Raw genomic sequence first — 27,786 nt, 5'->3', positions numbered from 1 at the left:
AGCGATTATGTACACTGAAACATGAAAAACTTGGAGCATAATTTATTCATAGTATTGCTTTAAAGCACATTTTTGAACAAAAGGTATTTAACTGAAAACAGTTATTTTTTTCTAATGCCCCAAAGTATATGAACACTAAAGCATACAAAAAAGTAGTTATTTTCACTCTTTAAATCATTTAAATAAGGTCTTCATCAAACAAGTTAACAAATGAAAAGCAGCGGCTGAGTTTGGTTCCCCGATACAAAGATACATACTTCACAAAATTCTAAAATATTTAGGATAATTACACGTATTATTTTTCGGTTGGGAAAATTAAAGTAAAAAATACAAAATACATACAGCTCAGTAAAAGTGAACTTTTTATTAGTATGTGTCAAAATTATTTTATCACAAACTTAAAGAGAATCTTCTGTATTCGCTTACCTGGATATAGTCAACAGGATTCTTTCCTTCTCCTTCCTCAGAAACAAGGGCTTTACCTTGCTCCCTCAAATAGGAACTCATACACTCACACATTGTTTTCAAGCCATTTGGCACACGACTAAATAACTTGTACATGCAAGCAAGGTCTGCAATCAGAAAGAACATACAAATCGACTACATTAAGGATTAAGGAAAAAAATGTGAATCTGTTTATTCTGGTATGTGAACTTAAAGAAGCTTATTTTTCCATCACTACCACTTGCTGATCATGTGAAAAATTAGGAAAAAACACCCAGTGAAATAGAGAAAAGGAAAAAAATTAGGCTAGTTAACGGTTATTATTGCAACTTATGAAAGCTTTCAGATAAGATGCTTTGAGAGCATCAATAAAATGTCTCAGTACGTTTTAGTTTACATGGAAGATGCCCATACAGCATAACAAAAGAGCCACACAAAAAAAGAAAACTGCAGCTTTGAGTTCCTACACAATTCTAATCCAGAGCCCAGTAATACTACACAATGTCTATCAAAAGAATAACTTATTTACTGTGTAATTAGCAGTCATCAGAATAAGGGAAGAAATATAAAAACCAATTAAAAATCTTAGATATTTTTGCGTACATCTATCTCAAAGTTCAAACAACATGACAATAAATGAAATAAAATATACCAGAATTTATTTCATTACACACCATGACAAAGTTTATATGAAACTTTTAGCATATATTTCTATTCCTTAGTATTTTCCTCAGAGCAATCCCTAGTATTTCTCAAGTGATGTCCTAGGCCAATACCTGTATTTTAAAATTGGTTTATCTCACTGTATTATTCTTAGAATAATTCTGGATTCTGTCCATTTTTTTATATCATTTTTCACTAGATTAAAATGTGGAGGTAAAATACTGCTTTCCCCCATGTCTGGTGTTTCTTTGAAGTAAGAACTTACTGAGACTGTGTCAAAACTGTACAATGATATACAAAAGCTTTATAATCGGAAAACTTTTGAAAATGGAGTTAGAATAGCAGTTTCTAGATTTGGGGCTAGGAAATTTTTTTCTATGAAGTGCCAGAGAGTAAATATTTTATAAAATTGTGGGCCATATGGTCTCTGTTGCAACTACTTCAGCTTTGTAACTGTAACAAGAAAGAAGCCACAGATAACACAGAAATGAATGGGCATGACTGTGTTCCCATAAAAGTTTATTTAAGGACACTGACATCTAAAAATTTATGTAATTTTCATATGCAATGAAATATGACTCTTCTTTTGATTTTTTTTCCCCCTTAACCAAACTGTTGGTGGGCCACATTTGGCAGACAGGCTATAATTTACCTACGCCGGTCTTCATTTTAACAGCTATTTAGATCCTAAAGTTGTATATTTAAAAAATACTTAGAAGCAAGTTTTACAAAAAGGGCTTCTAAAATTTGTTTCAGTGACTTTCAAAATCAAATTGTATTAAAAATATGTTTTCAGTAATAATACATGTCCAAAAAAAACTACATACAGCAAATCTTACAGTTTCTCACATTTGGCATAAATTATAACAACAACAACAAAAAATTTCTTAAAAAATTTTATTTACTTTGAGAGAGAGAACGAGCACGAGCATGAGTGGGGTGAGGGGCAGAGAGAGAGAATCTCAAGCAGACTTCACACTGAGTGCGGAGCCCAATGTGGGGCTCGATCCCAGGACCCTGAGATCATGACCTTAGCCGAAATCAAGAGTCGGATGCTTAACCGACTGAGCCACCCAGGCATCCCAAGAAGGGTCTAAAAAACAAAAGTAACTTTCTCTGGTTTAATGAAATTACAAATTTACATACAACTTTCAGGAAGAAATGTAAGCATTTCAAAACTCAAAGCAAGGACTACACTAGAGGAAGCATAGAAAACAGCCTCCTTTCCTACCATCTTACTTTTCTCTCCTCTTACATCCCTCCTCTCCTTTAAACTGTTCACTTAAAAATTGTTTTCCATTCCCTGCCAAGCTCTTAACTTAAACAGGCAACTTGTGTTTGTTTTATAAGAAGTAAGTAGCGGGGTGCCTGGGTGGCTCAGTCGTTGAGCGTCTGCCTTCGGCTCAGGTCATAGTCCCAGTGTCCTGGGATAGAGCCCCACACTGGGCTCCCTGCTCGGCGGCAGGAAGCCTGCTTCTCCCTCTCCTACTCCCCCTGCTTGTGCTCTCGCTCTTGTTGTCTTTCTGTCAAATAAATACATGAAAATCTTTAAAAAAAAAAAAAAAAAAGAAGTAAGTAGCAAAATACTGCTAAGATATCATCTAAGAAGCAGGAAAATAGCAAGAGTACCATGTTTATTTTTTAATAGCTTATCAGTGATTTCTAAAGTCATAATTTTAAAGTAAAACTTCAGAAATTAAAAACAAGGACAACATGACTATTACTCTTTTATTTATAATTTCTCATAGGGAAATCACAAAATACTGTTTTCAGGAAAAAAAAAGGTAAGTAGCCAACAAGAATAAATGCTACTGTTATCTCAAAACTGTGTATTTTTACTTTTATAAAGCAATTCTCCTTTCTCTGAAGTCTGTTAACTTCAGAGTTCCCAAAACCAATCTACTTAATTTTTCTGAAATGTCACATGAAAGACACTATTTTTGCATTTTCAGCCTCCTTATCACAACTAACTCCCAAAGGAAAGCCTACAGAAATTTTTATGATTGGAATGTAACATTTTAGAAGAACCACAAAAAAATCACACAGAGAGTATGTGGCAATGGACAGTCCAACTCTCTTGTCTACAAAAAGGACAGCAATATTAGGACTTCTGAGCTAAGAAAAACATAAAAAGTGAGGAGACTAAGATGAAAGAAAGGAAAAAAGAGCCATTCAATTAACAAGAAACAACACCAAAAACCCTCATTAATAAAGTGTAAAGCTTTACTCTTAAATCCTATCAAAGTAGTAAGTTAATAAATTAATGACATACACAACTTTAAGACTGACATTCATAATCTATTTTAAGTATAAGAAAATTAAAAAAAATTACTAAGAACCTGGCAGAATTATAAAGATTTAATTATATTTCAATTGCTGACACTTACCTTCTGTCTTTCCATTTTTCAACATATGTACTAGCCCAGAATTTTCCATTTCTACTATGGTTTTCATGTGTTTGGAAATGAGCTCCCTCTCGACCACCTTTACTATTGGCTCTTCAGTTGATTTGTCAAGGCAGTGCATCACCCGTTCTATTTCTTCATTAATTCTAGCTTCTACTTTCTTTATATATACTGAAGCACTGTTTTCGGCTAAAAATTTCTGGCTTTCCATCTGCAAATAAAAAACATGATTTTTTTTTTTTTAAACATAGAAGGAAAATATGTTTCTCCTTTTAACTTTGTGTTTCTGTAACGTTTATCATAAGCCAAACTAAATTATCATAAGCACTATTAACATTTTTAGCTTCCTATCATACAGATCTACATAGTCTGAATTACATCCTTTAAAGCATTGATCACGTAAGAGAAATCAATACATTATCCTTAAGCAGTGTTTTTCAAACTTTGACAATGTACTTCAAATAGCAGAAAAAGTAAGCACATGCCTGTAAGGGTCAAAAGTATAGAATGACGTATCTGACCCCAAGTCAGAGTGGAAAATTCTTTTTTGATTTGTTTTAATGTATAATTATGCCTAGAAACGTTCAACTTGTTTATCACAGTTTTGCTGACATACTGCTAGTTACTAAAGTCCAACTGCCACCCCAATCCCAATCTCAAAGGAGTATGTGTGTGCACACACTGAAGTTTGAGAAACAGAGTTTTTAAATAACTCTTAATCTTGTCCACTATCACTAGCCTTACAGAAGTTCCACTAAATTATAAATGTTAATCCAAATGATTTTAACCTATTTGATAGCAGGATTAACGAATACATAAAAGATTTACAAAACAGAAGACATGTTGATACAAACTATGTATAAAATTTAATAACACTTCCCACTTTCTTAACAAAAAGTACTTTTAATCCTTGAAAATAATAAAGTTTCTAAGAACAGACATTAACACACCAAACAAAACTCTTGGTGAGACCATGTCTCCACTCACTGTTAAAAACAGTATGTATTATGTATATATGCACGTGCATACACGTATCACTGCAGCACATTTTGGAATCTTGACAATTAATCTTCTATTGGTATGTCTACAATGTAATGAAGGAAATTAAAACAAATGTAAAGGTCAATAATACTGTCAAATATATCTAGCATTAGTCGCTGCATTATTGGAAAATATAGCCTGCCTCCTATATTATAAAATTAATAGTTCATAAAGCATGGTCCAGGCTCACCAGTGCAGGCCACAAAGGTCTTCCTGATGGGCTACAAACTAATTAAAAAAAGGGGGGGGGGGCAGCAAGTCCATTCTTTGTTTCTTAATGTGTAAATGACACCAAAACCCGAGTTCCATCTTTATATACATCCAGTGGCTCTTATGAATGACCTACGGAACTACTAAGAATTATTATAACTTTGTATTCATTTTTTTAAAAAGCTTATTACTGGAGTAAAAACTTTTAGTACTCAGCCAAGTCTGTTTTAATACTACAAAGCTCCTACTATAATTGAGGTTTTCAGGAGGATGCCTGGTTATTATGATCTTATTAAACTGTCTTATTTTGTAATTCCATTACAAAGTACTAGTTTAACTTCACTTTCAGCAATTTAGTTGGTTCTGGGTTGTTATACTGCTGCAAAATTGTATCAATTATACTTATTGATCTCTAACTTCCTCATCGATAGTCTTTAAAAAATATATATATATATGTGTATATATATATATGCACCATGAGATCACGCATATTTCTATACTTATTTCACTAGTAACTTAGTATTTACCAAAAGCCTGAATAGTGAGACTTTATTAGTGATGCACTGCCTGTGAATTTATGGTAAATAATCTGTAACATGTAAATATAATAAAACATTAAGGTTATTTCTAAGTTTGTATGTTTTCTAACATATAATTTAAAAAATCATGTGTGTAAGTCCAAACTCAATTTTTTTCAATGGGTTCCTTCCCTGGAATGTGAGCCTGGGGAGTAGGTGTCTGAAGGGTATTTTTGTCCTCTCCTTCCCAAAGGGCCTCAGGAGAAAAAGGCCAAATGTTCAAATCAAACTTTGATAATATCTTAAAAGAGCATTTATTTTTATCTTCACTGATTACCTGAAAAAATTCTGCAGACATTTCCAAAAAAGGAGCCTCAAAATCTTCTTCATAGACGGATCGTCCTTCGAGACCTAAAATCATTAACATCTGGCAAGCATTTCTTATTGCGCCTCTGTCAAAAGAAGTTAAACCACTTGATGAGCATGTTATATTAAAGATTCATGTAAAAAACAATGCAACAGAAGCAGCTTTAAGAACTTTTTTTTTTTTAAATCAAAGTGACCCAGCTTCCATAAGCAACTCATTTATAACATAAGGATTTAGAGTAATTTTAATCGGAAAGTATATCTTGACTCTACTACACCTATTTATCTCAAGTTCTCAGACTGTCTGAGCTTTAAAATTTGAAAGAAAATACACTTAAAATGTCTAAATATTTCTGTGTAGTTAGACACTCAGACTATAAAAAGATGATTTATCAGAAAGCAGTAAGGAGACAGGGAGGCTATGCTGCTTGACATGCGTACAACACACAGCTACTCTGAGGCATTATAATTTTTCTTTTTTTTTTTATCCAATCACTTCAGGGCAACCCTGCCCAAGCACCAAAGCTGAAATAAAAAGAACTTTACAAGTCTTCCTCTAACAGCTGCTCAGAGTACAAACACAAAGAGAAAGCGGTCTTCCACGCCTCAAGCCGCCAACTGCAGTGTCACAAAAACGGCACTGCAGCCACATAAGGAGGGAGGCAACGTGACCTCACAGAAGGGGCACAGGAGTTCTTAGTCATCGTACATTATGCTTAACACTTTTTTTCAAATGTGTTAAGAATGAAGGCTTGCCCAGAGCTTTTTAAAGAAAAAGACAAAGAGAACAAAAAATGTTATCACACAGCCAAAAAGGAACAAAATGCCAGCATAAAAAATACATGAAAAACCAAGGGAAGACTCATGGCTGATTTATTTTTTAAAAGCATATTAAATAAAAGCTCAGGAGGGTCTCTTCTAATAAGAGATGCGTGCTTTTAAGTTAGAATCTAGGTAACTTTGTTAATTGTGAAAAGGTTTTTGAGGATTTTCATAATGTCCTGGACAATAAAACTTTTATTTATTGTAATAAGATTTAGGACAGTAAATCGGTTCTCAAGGTATTAACCACTGAAATATAAAAAGATGATTATACCGATCTACAACTTCTCCTTTCCGCTCTCTCGCAATCATGTCCAATAGCGTTTGTCGTAGATGATCCCTAATACACCCATAACGTACAACCTGATCTCGAAAAATAATTAATCCCAAATTGTAGACATTCTCCACATTATTTTGTTGTACATATACACGGTCCTGCAATGAAAACAAAATCATAGGAACATGAGCACAACTCCTGCAAACATAAAAATAATCATTTTGAGCTATAATAATACAGGAAATAAAATTCTAGAAGCAGCTAATTTTTCAGGTGAGAAAACACTTCGAACTATTTTAAGCACCATGGAATTTTCTAGCACCTCCCAAATTATATAAAAGTTAGTCTTTACAGTTTACAATTGTGCAATTTACAAACAATTGCCTATAGGTGGTCACCCATTTAACCTGAAGAAAAAAAAGGGGGGGGGGGGAAGGGAAGCAAGCATCATGCCCAGGGAAAAGTAGGTGAGCAGAAAGCAGAGGAGAAAGGTAGAGAGCAAGGTAGACACATCTTTCTTTCTTTCCAGAGCCATACCATGCCTGAAAATGATTCTTACTTTCTTAAATACTGTACTTAAAGATCATATTCTTTGAAGTAAAATTAAGAGCCAAATGAAATACAGATCCATGTAACTTAATCTGATTGCTTACTGGTAAATATTAGAAGGCTCTAATGCCTATAATACAGCAGCATTAAGTATTACATAATTAAAACACCTCTAGTTACCGTCATTTCAAACAGATTACTTGTAGTCAGTCATCTTATTTTCAAGTTCTTGCCAACTTGATTACAGGTGTGTCTCACTTTATAGAACACATAAATTCCAGAATTATTGGCTATACAAGTCCTATTTTGTGCATTTGAAAATCCACATTTACACCAAAATACACCGGAATAAAACTACTAAGTTTTTAATTCACAAAAGGATTAGCAACAGAATTCCTTTCTGTTCTTAACCAGGATCTCTCTGGGCCTCCCTCGATGGGTCTCTGAACTTCCAAAAATTATAAAATTATTGTGTGTTTGCTGGTACATAAGTACTATGGAAACAGAGCCCACAGCTTTCACTAGATTCTTAAAGGCATTTATGATCCCAAACCAGTTAAGAACCACTGCATATTGTGATCCTGGAACTTTCATAAGGAACACTGTCATTACAAGGAACACCCAGCAAAGCCACCAGGTGAACATAAACAGAAGCTCAACCATATCAGTGATGCAACTGAAATGGCACCGACCAACAACTGCTGACTTAAATTCTCAACGAGTAGCATTCTCTTCATGTGACGTCACTCCTGCAACCTTCCTCCATTCAGCTCCTCCAGGGCACACTCCTGATGGCTATAAGGAAAGCCGCTCTTTGATTAGTATCTTCGCTGCTCACATTTCTACATTCTGTATCATCTTGGCACAAGCTCGTATTTTTAAAATTGTGCATCAACTTCAGTAGGTTCAAAATTTTCACAGATGACACTCTGGTACTTTTTTTTTTTTTTTTTTTAATAGGCTTTCACTTTTCTTCCTTTGTATAAAACTATGTGGTGGCCACATGTGGAGCCTGGGTCCTCCGCACGGAGACTGGTGTGAGACTCTGGTGTGGGTCTTTACAAGATTATCGGTGAGTTCCTGATAGGGAGACTTGGTGAACACAGTCTTTCCAGAGGTCAGGGGTGAGACAGCTGTAGGTCTTGGAAATGGCATCAAAAGTGGCCTAAGCGAAGCTGCCCAGGGCGGCAGTGCAGCCCCTGGATAAGGGGGAGCAGTTGGCAATACCGGCCACCATTAGTAGCTTCTTGAGCACAGGGGCTGAGACAATGCCAGTGCCTCCGGGGGCAGGGATGAGGCACCCCAGCACAGAGCCACAGCGGCTGGTCACCTTGCATGGGACAGCGTGGGGCTTGTCGATCTTGTTCCGCCAGCAGCCTTGCCACATGGGGACACTGGAAAGCTTGTGCCAGGGTGATGGACCCTGGAGAGCAGTGGCTATCTTCCTGTAGCACTTAATACCCAGACCAACGTATCGTATCCACTATAATGTCTGATGGCAGTAAATGCCTTGAACCTGGTCCGCTGGCCAGCACAGGTCTGCTTTTGCACAGGCATTACCTTCAAAACCTCATCCCTGAGGGATGCCCCCAGGAAAAAAGTCAATAATCTCATATTCCGTGATGGGCAGGGAGAAGACAGATTTTGTCTAGGGACTTGATCTCCATGGCACTGATTCGGCAGCCCAGCTTGGTGATCGGGATCCACTCCTTGTCTGGGCCTTGCCTCTGAAAGCTCCACGGCCTTGGACTCAGCCCCAGGCCCGAGCACAGGCTGCCAAAGCCAGTGAGGAAGCTGTTGCGGCCTCCCATTCCAGGACCCATCCCTGGCCCCTCCAATAGCACTGGGGTCATCCCCCATTTGGTGTTTTCTCTCTCCAGTAAATTCTTAAGCTTCACACGTCCACCCCAAGATCTAAATTCTGTGTCTCCCCTGACCGGGGGCGGGGACACGACAGACAGAAGATGCAGAGGAGAGAGAGAGAATCTTAAGCAGACTCCCCGCTGAGCGTGGGGCCCAATAGAGCTTGATCTCATGACCCTGAGATCACTACCTGAGCCGAAACCAAGGTAGATGCTCAACCAACTAAGGAGCCTCTGCCTTACTTTTCAGCATGAAACAAGATGCATTCAATAAAAGCTGGCATAAATCTAAAAATTTAAAAAGCACCAATAATCTTTTTTATTATAAAAATACCGTGTTGCATAAATTATTCATAAATTTGATGTTTACAGTTTTGAATAGTACCATATACAGTATCACTCTCACCCTAAGTGATCAAAACCAGTAACTGGCTGCTTAATTGAACACAGGTGGTAAAAGAGAGAAACAAATGTACACACACATATTTGCATCTTAAAAATTTTAATTTAGAACATCACTGAGATATCAAGACTTTTATCTTTGAACATGAATCCTGTGACCGGAGTTCAGTGTTTTCTTTCTTACATACATTCCCACCTAATAAAGTAACTTTTCTACTTTGTTTCATTAAGATGGAGCATGAAAACTAGAGACATTTGTGAAGCAATCTGAATGTAAAAAAGTCCTTCTAGATTTTTACAATCCCTGCTCCATTCTTTTAATTACCAACACCTAATTTGAACCAATATTTAGTGAGTTGCCTCTGTCAAGTCTTTCTAAAACATTCAATCTTGTTTACCAGAGAACAAATTCTATCGTTTTTAACACCATTTTATCGATTTACAGGATATTAATTATGTATTAGTAACAAGTACAACTGGCATAAACACGCTTGAAAATAAATACAAGTGACTCAGTAAACACAAAGTGCAACTGGTAAGAGCAAAATACAGAAGAGATACTGAAAGCAGTGAAACAGCAGTGAGAGAATTCTGCATCAGGCTGTCTCACAGCATAGAAAATATTGGTAATTCTGGCAAGCACTGCAAGTTCCAACTCTACTACATGCCTATGGGACTTGTAGGGTGTGTGGGGGTCAGATACCTATCATATATGATATTAGCTAGTTTAACCTCTTTCTTAAGAAACCAAATGTTTTGTTTTTTTTTTTTTTAAGATTTTATTTATTTATTTGACAGAGAGAGACACAGCGAGAGAGGGAACACAAGCAGGGGGAGTGGGAGAGGGAGAAGCAGGCTCCCCGCAGAGCAGGGAGCCCGATGTGGGACTCGATCCCAGGACCCTGGGATCATGACCTGAGCTGAAGGCAGTTGCTTAACCAACTGAGCCACCCAGGCGCCCAGAAACCAAATGTTCTTAATTAAGAAAGATGTCAAAAGAATTAGGCCAGATTTTATTGTTTTTGGCAAAAGGGCACTACCTATAAGAATTACAGAACAAAGGCACATAAAATGTAATCTTCAGAGCAAATTATGAATTTTAGAGTGAAAAATTTTTTTTTTTAGAGTGAAATTTTTTTAACGTTCCCCCTTTTTTGGCTTTACTGCAGTATAATTTATATGCCATAAAATTCACTCATTTTAAGAGTACAGTTCAGTAATTTAGAGTACATTTCTACAGTTGTCTAACCATGGCCACAATTCAGTTCTAGAACTATTTCCATCACCCCCAAAAATCCCTTGAGCCCATTTGTAGTCAATCCCACTTCCAGCACCCCTGCTTTCTCTTTCTACAAATTTCCTTTTCTGGTCATTTAATGTAATTGAATCCTATCTAATCTTCCGTGTCTGATTTTTCACCAAGCATAAAGTTGCTGAGGTTCATTAATGGTGTTAACATTTATCAGTGTTTCATTCCTTTGTAGTGCCAAATAATACTCCATTGTATGGATAGGCCACATTTAGTTCATCAGCTGATGGGATATTTGGGCTGTGTCCAGTTTTTATCTGCTATGAGCAATGTTGCTATGAACGCTTGGGTATAATCCTTTGGTGGATATATGCTTTCATTTTTCTTGGGACAGATTTCTAGAAGTGGATATTGGATCATATGGAAATTGCTAAACTATTTTCTAAAATGGACGTATCAGTTACAGCAGATTTTTGAATGCAAAAATACTAGATGCGGAGTTAGGAATTCTTCCAATGAGCTCTGGCTGTACCATTAATTTGGCTGTGTGACTTTGAGTAAGTCATTTATCCTCTCTGGTCCTGGGCAACCCAAAGGGATGGTAAAGATAATCTCTAAAACTCTAGTAAGTGATTTCCTATGAAGCTTAACTCTCTGATCAAAAATTAACATATATGAAGAACCAAGATATACTTCACTATCACTTCTTCCCTTTCTATTTGTGACCAGTCTCCCTGGCCTGGGGTTCCCTCTTCCCAATCCTAAGCACAGAGATGTGGGTGAATCTATAACCCTTGGGCTGATAATGCTGTCTAGCTCAAGTCCTCTGGCAAAAAGGCAGAAAAAGGGTCAGTAGCAACTGATGAATTGTTCAGGTACACTGTGTATGGGGAGAAACAATGCTTTAGTAAAGGAAGCCAGGTAGGATGGAAACACGTGGTTAGTGTCTGAGTAGGGCACAGAACATTCACGTCCGTGGAAGATTACTGGAGACAAAAGAACTACATACAGATGTTGTAGTGTAAGACCTAAACCTTTGTCTTTTAATGTGAGACTTGCAAGGTGTGTATAATGAATGCAATTAAATGACATACAATATTAAGAAAACCTGTTATCCCTCAAATTTGATTACAGATAAGAGAGCGCTAATAAATGGACAAGAGAAAACTGACAAAATTTGAGTGTGGCTATTTAAACTAGTAATACTAGTTATTTATATTAAATGTTAGATATGTATGATTTACTACCATCAAGCAAAATAAGAGATATACGTGCATATACTCAAGTGTTTGTATGTACACATGTTAAACAGAAATGCACGAACACATTCACAATAAACTTGTAATCTGCACATGATATATATTAAAATATTTGCTAAATAAACATGCTGAATCTTCTGTTTCCTGCCTACTGGCACTATCAGAAGGAATTCAGCCTGAGCATTTTCCTAATAGATTCCAATAGGAATCTCTTTGTTAAAAAATAAGTGGCTGGGGCACCTGGCTGGCTCAGCTAGTGAACCCCTGATCTTGGGGTTATAGGTTTGAGCCCCACGTTGGGTGTAGTACAGATTACTTAAAAAATAATAATATTAAAAAAAAAAATAAGTGGCTGAATTTATGTAATACAGTATTAACGTAGTTCTAATTATCTGAATTACTGTATGACTTTTATTTTATATATGTTTCTATGTGAATTTTTAATTTAAGAAGATCTAAAATCCCACCTCTAGTTAACCTCTAGCTAGCTAAAGAATACAACCTCAAAGTAAGGACAAGATGAACTCATCCCAAAAGAGAGAAAAAATATTAAAGAATAACCAAAAAGCAGTATTTTAATCTCAGCTTTTTGACCAAAATATAGTGTGTATGAGTCCAACATTAGTCATTTATCTACTGAAGAAAGCTAAAGCACAGACAAAAAGTTGGTGTCTGCTTCTATTCGCCTTTTTAAGACAAAATACAGCATTTTAAATATAAAACGTTCTAAAAAACATGTTTATAATAAATAAATAATGTCTGAGTCAAACATTAGATTTACTAAAGGGATAGGAGTTTCATTGCTACAGAGATAAACTATATTTTCAACTACTATTTATGGTTCTTTCTCAGGGGTTGCTGAATTCCTAGGCCAAGCAAACCTACAACAAGCAAGCCAAGATCTTCAAAAGCTAGATGAACCCAGGGGTGAGGAGGAGTAACTAATGATGGGACCATCTCGTTGGCCCTGTTCTCACAAACCTGGGGAAAAACCAGACTGCTTTTGCATCCGACTTCAACTGCAACCCAACACCCCTACCTCACAATGCTATCCCACTTATTTCCACCTCTAGTCTTGAAAGAATACTTTTGTAAGGCTAGCTTCCCTGCCAAGAACAACTATAAAAGCTAGATAAGAAATTATAAAGTACTACCTGTTTAAAAGCATCAACTAGGTCAGGCAGGCCTCTAGGAATTGAGGTAGAGAGAGACTGGAGTCTTTCTTCCTCTGCCACAAAAAAAAGGAGACCCTAACCAACAGATCTCCAGATAAATCTCCTTCAGCAAATGCCTACTTGTGACCTAGGGCTCTTCACATTACCAGTAGACAAGAAGACATCTGTCTATGAGGTGCTTGGCCCTACAAGGCCACAGATATTACTACTCCCACCATCTTGGGAAATATCTGCCTTTCCCCCCTTCACTGATGGCTTTCTTTACCAAGATGCGAAACATTTTAACTATGAGATCAAACTCTGCATGCAAGAGTATTCTTAGAAGTATCAAGACATGCTATGTGGACATACAGAGCTTACGAAAGCTAAACCTGTGCAAAGTCAAGGAGTGACTTTGTGAGTGAAAGATCATTACTCAGAAATGGAATAAAACAATCAAAATAAAACAAAAACATGATCATGAAGTTCAAAAAATAACACTAACTCTCACAATTTACTTGCAAGAAATAGTTCAGAAAATTTTTTAACCAACAGGTTTTTTTGTTTTTTGGTTTTTTTTTTAAAAAGAGGATAGGAGGAGATGAAGAATGTAAACAGGGGTAAAAATCTTTACAAATAGTAAGTATTTGTCCTGCTCATAAACCAGAGGTAAGCCCTGAGAAGTTTAGCTCATTTAAAAAACAAACAAACAGGCGCCTGGGTGGCTCAGTTGGTTAAGCGACTGCCTTCAGCTCAGGTCATGGTCCTGGGGTCCTGGGGTCGAGTCCCGCATCGGGTTCCCTGCTCTGCGGGGAGCCTGCTTCTCCCTCTCCCACTCCCCCTGCTTGTGTTCCCTCTCTCGCTGTGTCTCTCTCTGTCAAATAAATAAATAAAATCTTTAAAAAAAAATAAAAAATAAAAAATAAAAAATAAAAAACAAACAAACAAAACACTAACCAAATAACCCTGTAACAAATAGCTACTGTCTGTTAGAACATGTTTGAACCTGCTTTCCCAAGCTTAATCACTAGGCAGTCTTCTGTCAGCAAGTAATAACTGTTAAATGTTTTCAAACAGGTTCACTTTCAAGCCATGAAATAAATACAAGTTAAGAAGGCTTAACACTATGAAGCTACAAATAGAAAAATTTAAAAACCCAACACTTGGGAAAAGTAACAAAAAGTTTCTAGTGCATAGTAAAAAAATAAATAAATAAAAATCTAATTAGAGTAAAATTTAAAGAACTGTCCCAGTATTTTCCAGAACGCACTTAGTGCCTGACAACACTGTGGAAAGGGCACCAGTAAGAGATGAAATAGTAAACTGCTCAGATTAACATTTCTGGATTTAACAATGTTACTGCGTAAAGTACATGGAAAAGCACAGAATACAGATGACTTGAAAACTTAGATCTATGACAAAAGCTCAAAGTCATAGTTTCCACCACTGTAAAATGGGTCCAAAATCTCTCTCTCAGGGCTGTCAAAGTTTTTAAAACGATGTAGTTGTAAGAAATACGACTTAAAAATAACTTTCACTTATTTTAAGAATCGTATCCTACGATATCTGACAAATCAAAACCCTGGTCGTTTCTCCAAAGCTGTATAAATTGCACCAAATCCTAAAATAAAAGCACTGTTCCCTATTCTGAAATTCAAGAATCTAACGGTAGGGGAAAAAAACCCATCAACACTAGAAAACAGTCCCTATTATAACCATAAGAATAATCAAGTAACAGAAATCAGGATCTTGGGGACGCCTGGGTGGCTCAGTCAGTTAAGCATCTGCCTTTGGCTCAGGTCATGATCCCAGGGTTCCTGGGATTGAGCCACATGACGGGCTCCCTGCTCAGCGGGGAGTCTGCTTCTCCCTCTCCTGCTCCCCTTCCACCGCTCTTGCTCTCTCTTGTTATCTCTCTCTCTGAAATAAATAAATAAAATCTTAAGAAAGAAATCAAGATCTTGGAACAATGAGATTATTAGACTTTAGAAACGAAGACCTCTATTAAAGAAGCAGTAGAATTCAGTGATGAAGAGCTCAGATTTAAGAGCCAGATAGGTTATTTCAATCCTATCTCTGCCATTTCCTAGGTGTGCCTTTAACATCTGTGTCTGTTTCCTCATCTTCATAGTAACACCTACCCTAAAATGCTATTCCACTTACTTCCACTTCAAATACTGAAAGAATAGCTTTTGCAAGACCAATTCCTCTGGCAAGAACAAATATAAAAGCTGGATGAAAATAAAAAGCTACACCTCCTCACACCCATCAAAATAGCTACTATCAGAAAACAAAACAAAACAAAACAAGAACAGGAAATAACAAGTGCTGGCAAGGGTATAAAGAAATTGGAACTCTTGAGCACTGCTGGTGGAAATGCAAAATGGTGTCGTTGCTACGGAAAACAGCATGGTGGTTACGCAAAAATTAAGAATGGAACTGCCATATGATCTAGCAATTCCACCATCCGGGTATATATTCAAAATAACTGAAAACAGGGTCTTTTTTTTTTTTTTTAATTCTTATGTTAATCCCCATACATTACATCATTAGTTTTAGATGGAAAACAGGGTCTTAATGAAACATTCGTATACCCATGTTCACAGCAGCATTATTCAAAATAGCCAAAAGGTGGAAACAACCCAGGTGCTGACTAACAGATGAATGGATAAGCAAAATGAGGTACACACATACAACAGAATTATTATTCGGCCTTAAAAAGGAAGGGAATTCTGACACATGCTACAACATGGATGAACCCTGAGTCACAAAAGGACAAATACTCTGTGATTCCATTTATATGAGGTATCTGGAATAGTCAAGTTCATATAAATAGAAAATACAATGATGGTGACCACGGGCTCAAGGGAGAGTGGAATGGGAAGTGACTGTTTAATGGGTACAAAGTTTGAGTTTTACAAGATGAAAAGTTCTGGAGGTGAATGGAGGTGATGGTTGCACTACGGTATGAATGTACTTCTCACTGAACTGTACACTTAAAATTGGTTAAGATAATAAATTGTATGTTAAGTGCATTTTACAACAATTTAAGCAAACAAACACCAACTGTTTTAAAACATCAAAGAGCAACAAAGGCAACCTGGCCTTGTGGGGCCAAGATTCTGGAGAAAAGGCAAGAAGTACACGAAGAGAGACCAACATTCAACCTCACTCGTTCCCTTGGGTCATTTGTTTTATTTGGAGGACTGGAAATGAGAGGCTAAACAAAAAGTCACAGGCAGGCTGGTTATCAAGCAGCTAGGACTTATGAAGCCAAAGTCTGAAAAGAAAGCAATGCAAAGAAGAACCAGAACTTCTGCAAGCAATTTTCATGAAGATGAAATTGACACACCACCTAAGCATGGACAAGACACCAAACACCAAAGACAAAGCAGCACTGGGAGGCTAAAGAGCTGAATAGAGACCGTTGGCAGACTTAGAGTGAAGAGACAGAGATGGAATTCAAGGCACAGTAACATGGAAAGCAAACTGGTAAACATCTCAGGCTTCTAGACCCCAGACGAGTAAAAATATGCCCCAGAAATAAAGGCAAACTCAGAACAGACCAACCTTAACAGAACCTAAAAGCCAGCTTCAACTAGATCACGATGATTTGCCCATATAGTGCCTGCCTGCCAGAAGAAAATTACATTTCCTTTGAAGGAAAATACCGTCCAGGGTCTCCCCAATTTTTCATATGTAATTACATTGACAAAATTTGCAGGTTTGTTCCCCACACCAAAACAGACACCCAGGACCAAATACCTAAAAGCCAAGGGGGAAAAAACTCCAGGAAGTCGAAGTATTCTAAGACTCCGACCCAGGAAGTGGTTTAAAATATACACACAGATAAGGTAAACTGTAAGTCAAGGATCTGTGTTGTAATCTCTAAGGTAACCACTAAAATAATAATAAAAGAATATATAAATATAAGTAACAGCTAACAAGGAAGGAGAAATGGATAATAAAATATACTCCATTCACCTAAAAAAAAAAAGGCAAGGAAGCTGGGAAAAATCAATAAAGAACAGGTGAGACAAACAGAAAAAAAAAAATCCAGTATGATGGCAAACTTACACCCACGTGTATTAATAATTACATTAAACATAAATAAGCCATATGCTTCAACTTAAAACAAAGATTATCAGATGGGGTTAAAAAGCCTATTACTGTATGGTGCTTACAAATGATAAGGACACAAAAAGGTGGGAAGTAAAGGATGGGGAGAAATCTGCCATACAAACACTAACCAAAAGAAAACTCATATAGTAATACTACACAAAGCAGACTTTAAGGCAAGAAGTACAGGAAATAAAGGATATTTCATAAAAGAGTCAATTCAATAGGAAAATCAAATAGCCCTAAATTTATATTCATTTTATAACAAAAACCTCAAAATATATTAACTAAAAGGGGAAAAAGACAAATCCACAATCAATTCTAAAGATTTTAACAGTTCTCGGGAGCTGACAGGACAAGCAAACAAAAATATTTAGTAAAGACGTGGACAACTTGAATATGGTTAACAAATCTGACCAGATATGTATGCAACACTTTATTCAACAACTGCAGATTGAAAAACCGTAATTAATTGAAATTTAAAGCTTCTCTTCAGAGACACCATTAAAAGAAAGAGAAAAGGCAAGCCCAGAATGGAAGACAATATCTCTTAAACTATATAAAATATATCTACAGGAGCACCTGGGTTGCTCAGTCGGTTAAGCATCCGACTCTTGATCTCAGCTCAGGTCTTGATCTTGGGTTGTGAGTTTAAGCCCCCACACTGGGCTCCACGCTGGGCGTGGAGCCTACTTAAAAAAACAGACAAACAATAAAAACATTTATCTACAAAGAACTTTGACCCAGGATATATAAAAATCTCTCACAAATCACTAAAAAACAAACAAAAATTCTATAAAACCCACATTTTAAAAAACGTACAAAAAAGACTTTTCCACTTTTATTTATGTTACATATCAACAAAAATCTCAAAAAAAATTAGAAGAGGACTTTCAAATTACCGTAGGGCTAGACTACTATCAACTGGATAAACACTAAAGCATGTAATATTTTTGGTGATTTTCTGAATATTCCAGTAATGATGGTGTTAAGTAACTTCTGATGACAATTAGGAAACTAAAGTCTTACTAAGTCACTCTTCAAAGGAGAATTTTAATATCAGATTCAAACAAAATAAGAAAAGAAACCAGAATACTATTCTAACATGCTTCAATAGCTTACACTTGGACCATGGAAAAAATCAATTCTTCAATTCCGCTTGGGGAACCAAGATTATCTGCCCAAACAGATGTCTACATCATAAAACTGCCCAATGACAGAACTTCTAAAAAGAAATCACAGTTGTTCAGAGCAATGCTTGATACATAATACATTCATTGTATACTTGCTGAATGAATGATTTTATCCTCATAAGCACAAAGGTGAATGAATGTTAGCTCAACTCTGGGTAAATTACCATAAATTCTGGGGGCGCCTGGGTGGCTCAGTCGGTTAGGCGTCCAACTCTTGGTTCCGGCTCAGGTCATGATCTCACAGTTGTGGGATCGAGCCCCGCCTCGGGCTCTGCACTAAGTGCAGAGTCTGCTAGAGATTATCTCCCTCTCCCTCTGCTCCTCCCCCTGCGTGCACATGCATGCTCTCTCTCTAAAATAAATAAATAAAATCTTTAAAAAAGTTATCATAAATTGTTAAGCAGAGTCAATACACATAATTCTTCCGCACTGAGGTAGTACAGGCTAAGTGGTGAAGACCATGGGCTTTGAATTCAAAAAAGACTTGGATTCACTATTCCAGTAATACAGTAACTGTGTGATCTTGGCAGGTTAGCTAATCTCTCTAACCTCGATTTATCCATTTGTGAAATGGAGAGTACAATACTCACCTGAAAGGTAAGGTATTTAAAACATTTAGCACAGATACATAGCCATATAATAAACAGTATCTGTTATGCATTCAGAAAAGTATTTTTACTTTTTTAAAGAAATTTAAGTATACAAATTCTAGTAATAAAAAAATAAAAATTATTGCTTTCCCAAACTACTGCTTAAAAATAACAACAATAAAAAGGTATTTTAAGGATTAAATGAAATATACTTAAAAATGCTTAAAACAGTGCCACCACGCACTAAGGGCTTTGAAAGTATTTTGTGCTATTACAAGGAATAGTATTGGGTAGACTCCTAGACAACTGAGGCTCTTTAGAGTTCTTAAAGAAACTGTTATCAACTTAATACTAATCTACCCTCACTTCTTGTTTTTTCCTTCATTACAAACAACACAAGTAACTGGTCACTTTAAGTTTTAAAATGGTGTGAAACTTCAGAATTGAAAGATCTTGAAAATTTAAAATGATCTAACCAACACATCCTCAACCAGATCCCATAGACGGGCCTCAGGGAACCCATAAACCACTTGAAATTGCATATAAAAGTATACGATGTGGTATGTAGATGCATAGATGTCTACTTTTAGTAGAGGATCCATGAATTTTGACCATTCTTCCAAGGGTCTAAAACCCCAAAAAGATAAAAACCAGAACTCTTATCCAATAAATCTATTTTCCTTATAAATAAGGAAACAAGAGTTTTACCTAGAGAAGTAACTTAAGCAAATTAATGACAACGTAGGAACTAAAGCCAAGTGTCTCTCAATTCATCATTAAATATTTTTTCTCCACTACTCCCAATTTCCTATAGGAAACACACACACACACACACACACACAGGAAATTTGTACACATAAGAAATTTGTACACATACATACAATATGGGACAGTCCCCTTTATGAACAAAAGTTTCATTTCCTTTATTACCTCAAGAAATACGTGCTCTATTTCTGACTACACCAAAGGGCCTATTTCATGCTGAATAAATACTTGCCTCCCTAAAGTCAACCTCACGGACTGCTACATCATCACTGCAAACACACAAAACCAGTTCATAGGGCATGGTAATCAAGGGGTTTATGGGTCTATCAATTTGTTAGAAACAGTAACTGAGATGGAAGGCAAGTTAGAAATCCTAATTATCAAGCATAACACTCTTTGACCTTTACAGTATTTATGATGATGCCCTGGTTTGTTTGTTTTTTACATAAAGGTCTAGTACTTGGCTTGGGATCTAACCACAAAAAGATGCCAAGGTATTTATATTGTCAGTTACAAATGCAAAAACTACAGCACAGATGGGGAAAGCGTGTGTTTCCAGAGTCAGGAAAAATATTGAACAGGTGTGAAGCTTAATAATCTCAAAGCCACTGGATCCTATTTTCTATTATTTTGTACTTAAGATGACATTTTAAAAGCAGAGAAGGTGCCAAAAAGACTCTTAAGCAACCTATCTGTGCTCTTCCAGAATAAAGCTATTTCCAAATTTCTCTAAATGTGCAATCTAGAATGCTGTAAAGAAGAAACATTTTTTGAACTTAAAGCCTCAAAACCTACAGGCGAAAACATGGACAAGAATTTCAGCATCTCAATGTTCTCACCCTATCTTCTGAGTTCCCAAAACACACAAATCCTTGGTAGCTTCAGCAAATAGCTTATTTCTCTCAACTCTGCTTCCTGCCACCTATTAACATTGGTAACTCCAACACTGACAAGAATGATCAATCTGACACACTATTTACAGGTGCCTAAATATTCACCCGCATCTTTATGAGGATTCTCTTCACCCCCATATTGATATGGGCAAACCTTGAACCTCATCCTTAGAAGACACCAAATATCTCTGGCACTAGAGATCTTCTTTTTCCTCCTACATTTCCTACTTTGTTACACTGAAAGGAACCTGCTCCTCACTCTCACCAGGTCTCCAGGTCTACTGATCCCTAATCCCTAAAACCTCTATTTCCTGGGATCTTATGACTCAGATGCCTACTTACTAAAGAGCACAGACCCACAACCAACCATTTCAGTAATGCTACTCCCTTAGAATTCTCCCCTTTACCCAATAAGGCTAATTTTATCTGAACATTCTTGTCTAAGACTGCCAAGTACACCTGGAAAAAGTACAAACTCTGCTGATCACCTCTACTACGTAACTTTGTGCCAACTCACCTAAATTATCCCCTCACAACTACAGATGATCCCTTTATTTACAGAGAGCTGACCCCAGCACAGGGGATACTCCCAACTTTTTCCTTGCGTTAGAGTCCTCTTGTTGCTGAATACATGACCACAAATTTAGTAGCTTACTACTTTTTCACAGCTCCAGAGGTCAGAAGACTAAAATCAGTTTCCCTGGACTAAAGTCAAGATGTCAGCAGCGCTGATGCCTTTTAGAGGATCTGAGGGGAGAGCCCACTTCCTTGCCTTTTTTTCAGCTTTTAGTGGCTACCTGTATTCCTTATTTGCAGCCCCTCCTCCATCTTCAAAGCCTATCACTCCAATCTTTGCTTCTGTCAACAACACATCACCTCCATCTCCTACTGACCCTCCTTTTGTAATGACCCTGTGATTTCACTGGGCCCACAGTCCACCTAGGACAATCTCCTCATCTCAAAATCCTTAACCTAATCACACCTGCAAAGTTCCTTTTGCCTTACAAAGTAACAATCCCTAGGTTCCAGACACTAGTCATGGGCATGTCTGGGGGATCATTATTTAGCCTACCACGTTCTTCAACACCTCACATACTTCAGTCACCCTAAACCAGTGGTCCCACCTTCTACTTTACAAAGGAGACCAAGAGCATCAAAAGTTCCTCAGCTTCTCTCCTCTTCACAAAGTTATTGCTACATTCTGCTTGACCTCTTTACTCATCCTCAATGACTTTCCAAATACATAGCTCAAAGAAGCTCCCCTTCCTGGGTTAACTCTCACCCTGCGCCTATGAATTGACAGCCTCCAACCTTTAAGGAAAACCTGCAATACCACTATAGCTCTGCTATTTGTGAAAATGGCTAGAAATGTGGACAAAGTCAAGTAAAAACATGAAAATAAAGTCACCATAGTTTTATGCAGAAAATTTCTCTACTAACCTTCCAGTAACCCTATATATCACACTAGAAAATGTTTTTCTATTTCCTTTGCCATTAATTCTAATTGCTCAAAAGTAGCCTATAGAATACCATCTATAAACTTAATTTCCCTTCATATTATATTCATTTTCATAGTTTAAGAAGAAAAATTAACTGAATAGTAACATGTACTTATGAGTTATATTGACAATTAAAGCTATTATAGAACCAGGACAAATTTTCTTGTAAAATGTTCAAATCTTTCCCCAATCATTTATTTTTTAAACAATTAAAATTGAAAATGAAACTTTTACTAAGTAGTCCCAAACCAATCTTAGAGGTTCAACATGCAAGTGTCAAACATTAGGAAGGGGTGGAGTGGCAGAAACTAGAAGTGACATGTTCCATCTGGAGACATGTACACTTTTCTTTTTGAAACACTGAACATGTCACACAACAAAGTTATGTGGAACACAGTGTGACCAGTGGCTGCCTCCATATAACCAATGATTCCATTTTCATTTTCAAGAGTCACTGTGTCCCATAGTATCTATACATCAAGGCTGATGCATGACATTTTGTAAACAGACACCTCCTTGTCAAAAGTCAGCAAATGGAGTAGGTGGTAGGTGGGTAGACAGTGAAGCATCTTCTCTCTTCTCTCTCTGAGCCTGAGATCTAAAATTCCAACAGTTACAGCCGGTATTCATTGTCAGAAGATAAATGTCTAGGATCCATGATGGTACAACATACTGGTTGTACAGATATATGCCCTATCTGGCAGGTTATGTCATCTGAGAAGTCTGCAATGAGGGTAAAACTCTTCAAAGAAAATGCAGACATCAACAGGAAAAAGTCTTTAGATTTCTGGCAATTAAAAGCATTTATATTTCTTGACCAAAGTATTAGTTACATAAATGCATATGTTTGTCAAAATAATTTTCTAACTCCAGTTCTGCACATTTCAATGTATAAAATTTTACCTTAATTTTAAAAAGGACTTACTTACTTAAGCCCAGAATACTAAGCATAAAAAGGCAAAATAAAGAGAATGAAGACTATGAAAATAAAAGGATTCTATCTTGTGGAATGTGAAGATATCAACAACACTTTAATTTCTCTCCAAATCCTCAACAGCATGTATTTTTAAAAGATTTTATTATTTGAGAAAGAGCGAGCACAAGCAGGGGGAGACGCAGAGAGACAAGCAAACTCCCTGCTGAGCGGGGAGCCCTATGTGGGTGGATCCTAGGATCCTGAGATCAGGACCTGAGCTGAAATCAAGAGTCGGATGCTTAACTGACTGAGCCACCCAGGCACCCCAACGACAGCATATTTTTTAAAAAGATTATTTATTTATTTACTTATTTGAGAAAGAAAGTGCTGGCACGTGCAAGCCAGCACAAGGTAGAAAGGGGCAGAGGGAGAAGCAGACTCCCCACTGAGCGGGGAGCCAGATGCGGCTAGATCCCAGGACACTGAGATCATGATCTGAGCTGAAGGTAGACAGACAATAGCATATTTTTAAAAAGCATTTTGTAAAAGTGTAATCTATGATCTATTAAAAAGATTCTGTGTGCATTTATTTATTCAAGTCACACGTGAGTGCCTAGTTTGTGCAAGGAGCCGTGCTAGGTGTTGCAGATACAGTGGTGACAAGACCCTGGCCTCTCCTCATAAAGTTCGGTCTAATGGGGAAACAAGGCCCTAAACACTCGTTAATAATGATTGTGATAAATGCTACAAAGGAAGAGCACTGGGTACAATGAGAGCAACTGCAAGCAGTAGGCCGTACACAGTGCAGGTCAGGGAAAGCTTACCAGAAATTTAAGCTAAGACTTAAAGGGTAAGTAGGAACAAATCACATAAAGAGAGGAAACATTCTAGAAACATTTCCACACAGAAGACGTGAAGATTTCAAGATGAGAGAGAAGAATTTCAGCAGGGCAGTAACTTGATCATGTGCTTTCAAATAATCACTCTAAGGAGCAATATGGGAAAGAGAAGAGCAAGGAGCAGAGTGAATGTTAGAAGACTAGTCACTGAATACTCCGAGAGAGAAATGAAGGTGCTTTCTAGTTGGGTAGTTATAAAAACGGAAAAATCGCAGATTCTAGAAATATATGATGTGGGGAGAAGAGAAGACACTGACAAGAGTAATTCCCAGGTTTCTGGCATGAACAAATGGAATGATATCAATTATGCGTTGGTTTGGAAATGCCAAGTTTGAAGTACCTCTCAGACAACAAAGGTAGCTATCAACCTGACAAATGAATATAACAAATCTGAATCTCAGAAAATGAGGCTGGAGATGCTATTTGGAAATCATCTGCACAGAGGCACTAATTGAAGCTGTGGTAGTAACTGAGATGAACCAGGAGATGGAAGTCCAGGTTACTAAGCCCTAAGAATGCCTCTATTTAAAGTGCAGAGAAGGAGGAGTAGCTGAGAAGGAACAGTCGGAAAGGCAGGAGGCGTACCGAAGGAGTGCTATGTCACTGAAACCAAGGACCCAGCATGTGAGAAGAAAAGAGTAGTCAACAGTGCCCAATGCTGTGGAAAAAAATCAAGGAGCATGAGGATTCCCAGTGATCTCTGCCTTCAGAGATGTGCAGACATGGTGATCCTCCTAAGAGCAAGACTGAACAGCATAACTGAGGAAGAAGCTTAAATGGTACATATTCAAAGTGAATCAAAGATGAGAGAAAAGGGAGATAGCCAAGGGTCAACATTTTTATGAGACATGTGCCTGTGAATGGCAATGAGAGACCCTGGGAGGCAGCGCAGGGGCCCAACAAAAGATTTAGTAGAATTTTATTTTGAGGAGGTGAGTGGCCTGAACATGTCTCATGCTGATGAGTAAGACTCAGTAAAAAGGTAGAACCTGAAAATACTTCAGGGTTTTGACAAGGTAGAAAGGAATGTGATCCAGCTTAGCACAGGAGGAAAACTGGCCTTTAACGAGGGGAGACAATGCCTCCATTAAAACAGGCGGGAAAAGGAAAAACACAAAAGGGAGAAAATACAGATAAAACTGTAGATATAGTGGGAAGAACCTGAACACAGGTTCCCGTCCCCCACCTCCCCATGCTTGCTCTTTCCTCTGAGAAGTGGAAGGCAAGATCATTTAAGAGTGAGGAGGCTGGATGGGGCGCCTGGGTGGCTCAGGCATTAAGCGTCTGCCTTCGGCTCAGGTCATGATCCCAGGGTCCTGGGATCGAGCCCCGCATCAGGCTCTCTGTTCAAAAGGGAGCCTGCTTCTCCCTCTCCCACTTTGCCAGCTTGTGTTCCCTCTCTCACTGTCTCTCTCTGTCAAATAAATAAATAAAATCTTTAAAAAAAAGAGTGAGGAGGCTGGAGAGCTGGAACTTTGAAGAGAAACTAGTAGAGGGAAAATGAGACTTACTGTACAGTATGAAGGGTCAACTGGAGGCTTGTGACAAAGGACAAATAGTGGCACTGACTACCCTGTGTGGAGTTTCCTCCAGCAGAGGCCCAGGAAAGGTAAGTTGCTGGGTCTATCCAGGGCTGTGGTACTAACAGATGGGTTTGATGAAAAGATGAAGGGACAAGAAACCCTAATCCTAGTGATTAAGGATTTTTACTGAGCACATTACTATGGTCCAGGTGCTATTAAGTGCTGTACTTGAAGGTACCTTCAAGCCTCATGGCTACCCTACCCAATGAGCACAATATTATTTTCATTTTATAAATGAGGAAGCTGAGGAATAAACTAGTTTCTTGACTATGGTCACGTAACAGGACTCAAGGTTTGACATTTCATTTGGGAACCCCCTCCCCCACCCGCACCCCCCAAAAGGAACTGAAATAAAACAGGAATTTTTAAAACAAAATTATGTTAGGAGTGTATGTATAATTTTTAAAAACTTCTTTTATCAGTAGAGTAATGGACCATGAAATTACAAGTGGTGTTAGTGTTAAAATTTAAAGACTCATCAAATCCAGAACTTAAGAAGAGTATAAGCTAACTTATTTCACAATTATATCCTAGGCACTATATGTTTTCACATGCTATCTCATTTACCTCAAAATGTCAGCACAGAATGAATCTATATCCTGAAGAGGAAAATGAGGCTCAGAAAGGCTAAATACTGTTATACTTTTTATCAACCCCTGAAAAATGAAGTAGCCTCTCCCTGACTCCCTTGCCACTAAGCCCTATAAAACCAGGGGTAAATAGGCCTGACTGCATTCTCTGAGCAGAACAAAAAACTCCACAGCTGTTTGCTCTCACTGGAAATTTTTTCCAACCATTGCTTTATTCTATCAAGTGAAAGAAACTAGGAAATGCTCTCACCATTATAGCTAAAATCAAACTAAAGAAACTGAAAATAAAAATTTGAAAAGCAGAGAGTAAAACCTTAGAAGAAAATCCTACATCCAATTCCCAAATATAAACACTGAAGTAACAAGAAAAGTTATTAGACTTGTTAATTTTGCACTGACACAGTAATTAAGCTTGATGAATCTAGCTTCATTCTATAATCACACAAAGGTAAGAAAAAAGTCGACAGTTTAATCTCCTTGAAAGTTATTAAACAGCTTAGCTCATGTCAATGTTTTCCAAAATGCCTTGCTGAATTTATTTTTCTAGACTGACAAAAACAAAAAACAGTAGTAATAGGTAAGAAATGGAAATGTATCTGAATAACATATATACTGCAAAGATTTATTAAGACAGACAGCAGCTATTAAGAGTATAATTATTACAAGCATATTTGTATAAAATGACATCCCCATCACTGAAGCTATAACAACATTAGGTCGTAAAAACTTGTAAGAGAATACTAAGTTTTCATCTCTCATGCTGTCATTCAACCACTGTTACTCAAAAAGAGATGTTAGTAAGGTTTTTCAACATTTTCCATTTTGAAGTACAAATGCTGTACACCAAGAAAAAAATCAGACCTTTCTCTTTCAGTCTTCCATTTTAATCATTAAATATATGAACAATTAAGATTCTATTTCATATAAGCTAAGGCTGGTCCCTGCAAAGGAAATACTGTTTTTTTAAAAAAATAACACCTTCCGCACTGACCTGTACCATCCAACTAAACGTGACAGAAAGAAGAAAGACACTGTGTTTTGAAATGCCTAACTTCTTAAAGGAAAAACAAAAAAAGCTCTACTTACCATATACATTAGTATGTCTCTAATCATCACCATAGCTGTTTGATGATCATTCCAAGCTTGATTTAGCGTTTGAAGAAAGTTGTTATTCAATGAATTTAGTACATCTTCTCGCACCTATTAACAGAAGAGTTCATTAAAGTTTGTTACACACACACACACACACACACACAACATGCACTCTCTCATACGTATACATGCACATATCTGTTCAATAAAATAATGATGTGGAATCTTCAATTTTACATCAAAGAAATAGGTTATAGGCCAGAAGAAACATTTTAAGCTATAGGGCGCCTGGGTGGCTCAGTTGGTTAAGCGACTGCCTTCGGCTCAGGTCGGGATCCTGGAGTCCCGGGATCGAGTCCTGCATCGGGCTCCCTGCTCGGCAGGGAGTCTGCTTCTCCCTCTGACCTTCCCCCCTCTCATGTGCTC

General features: G+C 37.3%; 1 protein-coding gene across 2 annotated transcripts in view; it reads right to left on the bottom strand.

Moving 5' to 3' along the window:
- Nucleotides 1-27,786, bottom strand: part of CUL3 (cullin 3) — a 95,283-nt gene that overhangs the window by 26,984 nt on the left and 40,513 nt on the right. For both annotated transcript variants that reach the window (XM_035006997.1, XM_035006998.1), the window contains exons 3-7: nucleotides 27,355-27,468; nucleotides 6,744-6,904; nucleotides 5,619-5,733; nucleotides 3,495-3,723; nucleotides 427-572 (exon numbers count right to left, since the gene is read on the bottom strand). In XM_035006997.1, coding sequence (XP_034862888.1) covers nucleotides 427-572; nucleotides 3,495-3,723; nucleotides 5,619-5,733; nucleotides 6,744-6,904; nucleotides 27,355-27,468 — 765 coding nt within the window. The remainder of the gene's footprint in view (nucleotides 1-426; nucleotides 573-3,494; nucleotides 3,724-5,618; nucleotides 5,734-6,743; nucleotides 6,905-27,354; nucleotides 27,469-27,786) is intronic.

This window comes from Mirounga leonina, unplaced genomic scaffold, assembly GCF_011800145.1.
Source record: "Mirounga leonina isolate KUSES-001 unplaced genomic scaffold, KU_Mleo_1.0 Mir_151, whole genome shotgun sequence".
Lineage (NCBI taxonomy): Eukaryota > Metazoa > Chordata > Mammalia > Carnivora > Phocidae > Mirounga > Mirounga leonina.
This window is presented reverse-complemented; position numbering and strand designations above follow the sequence as displayed.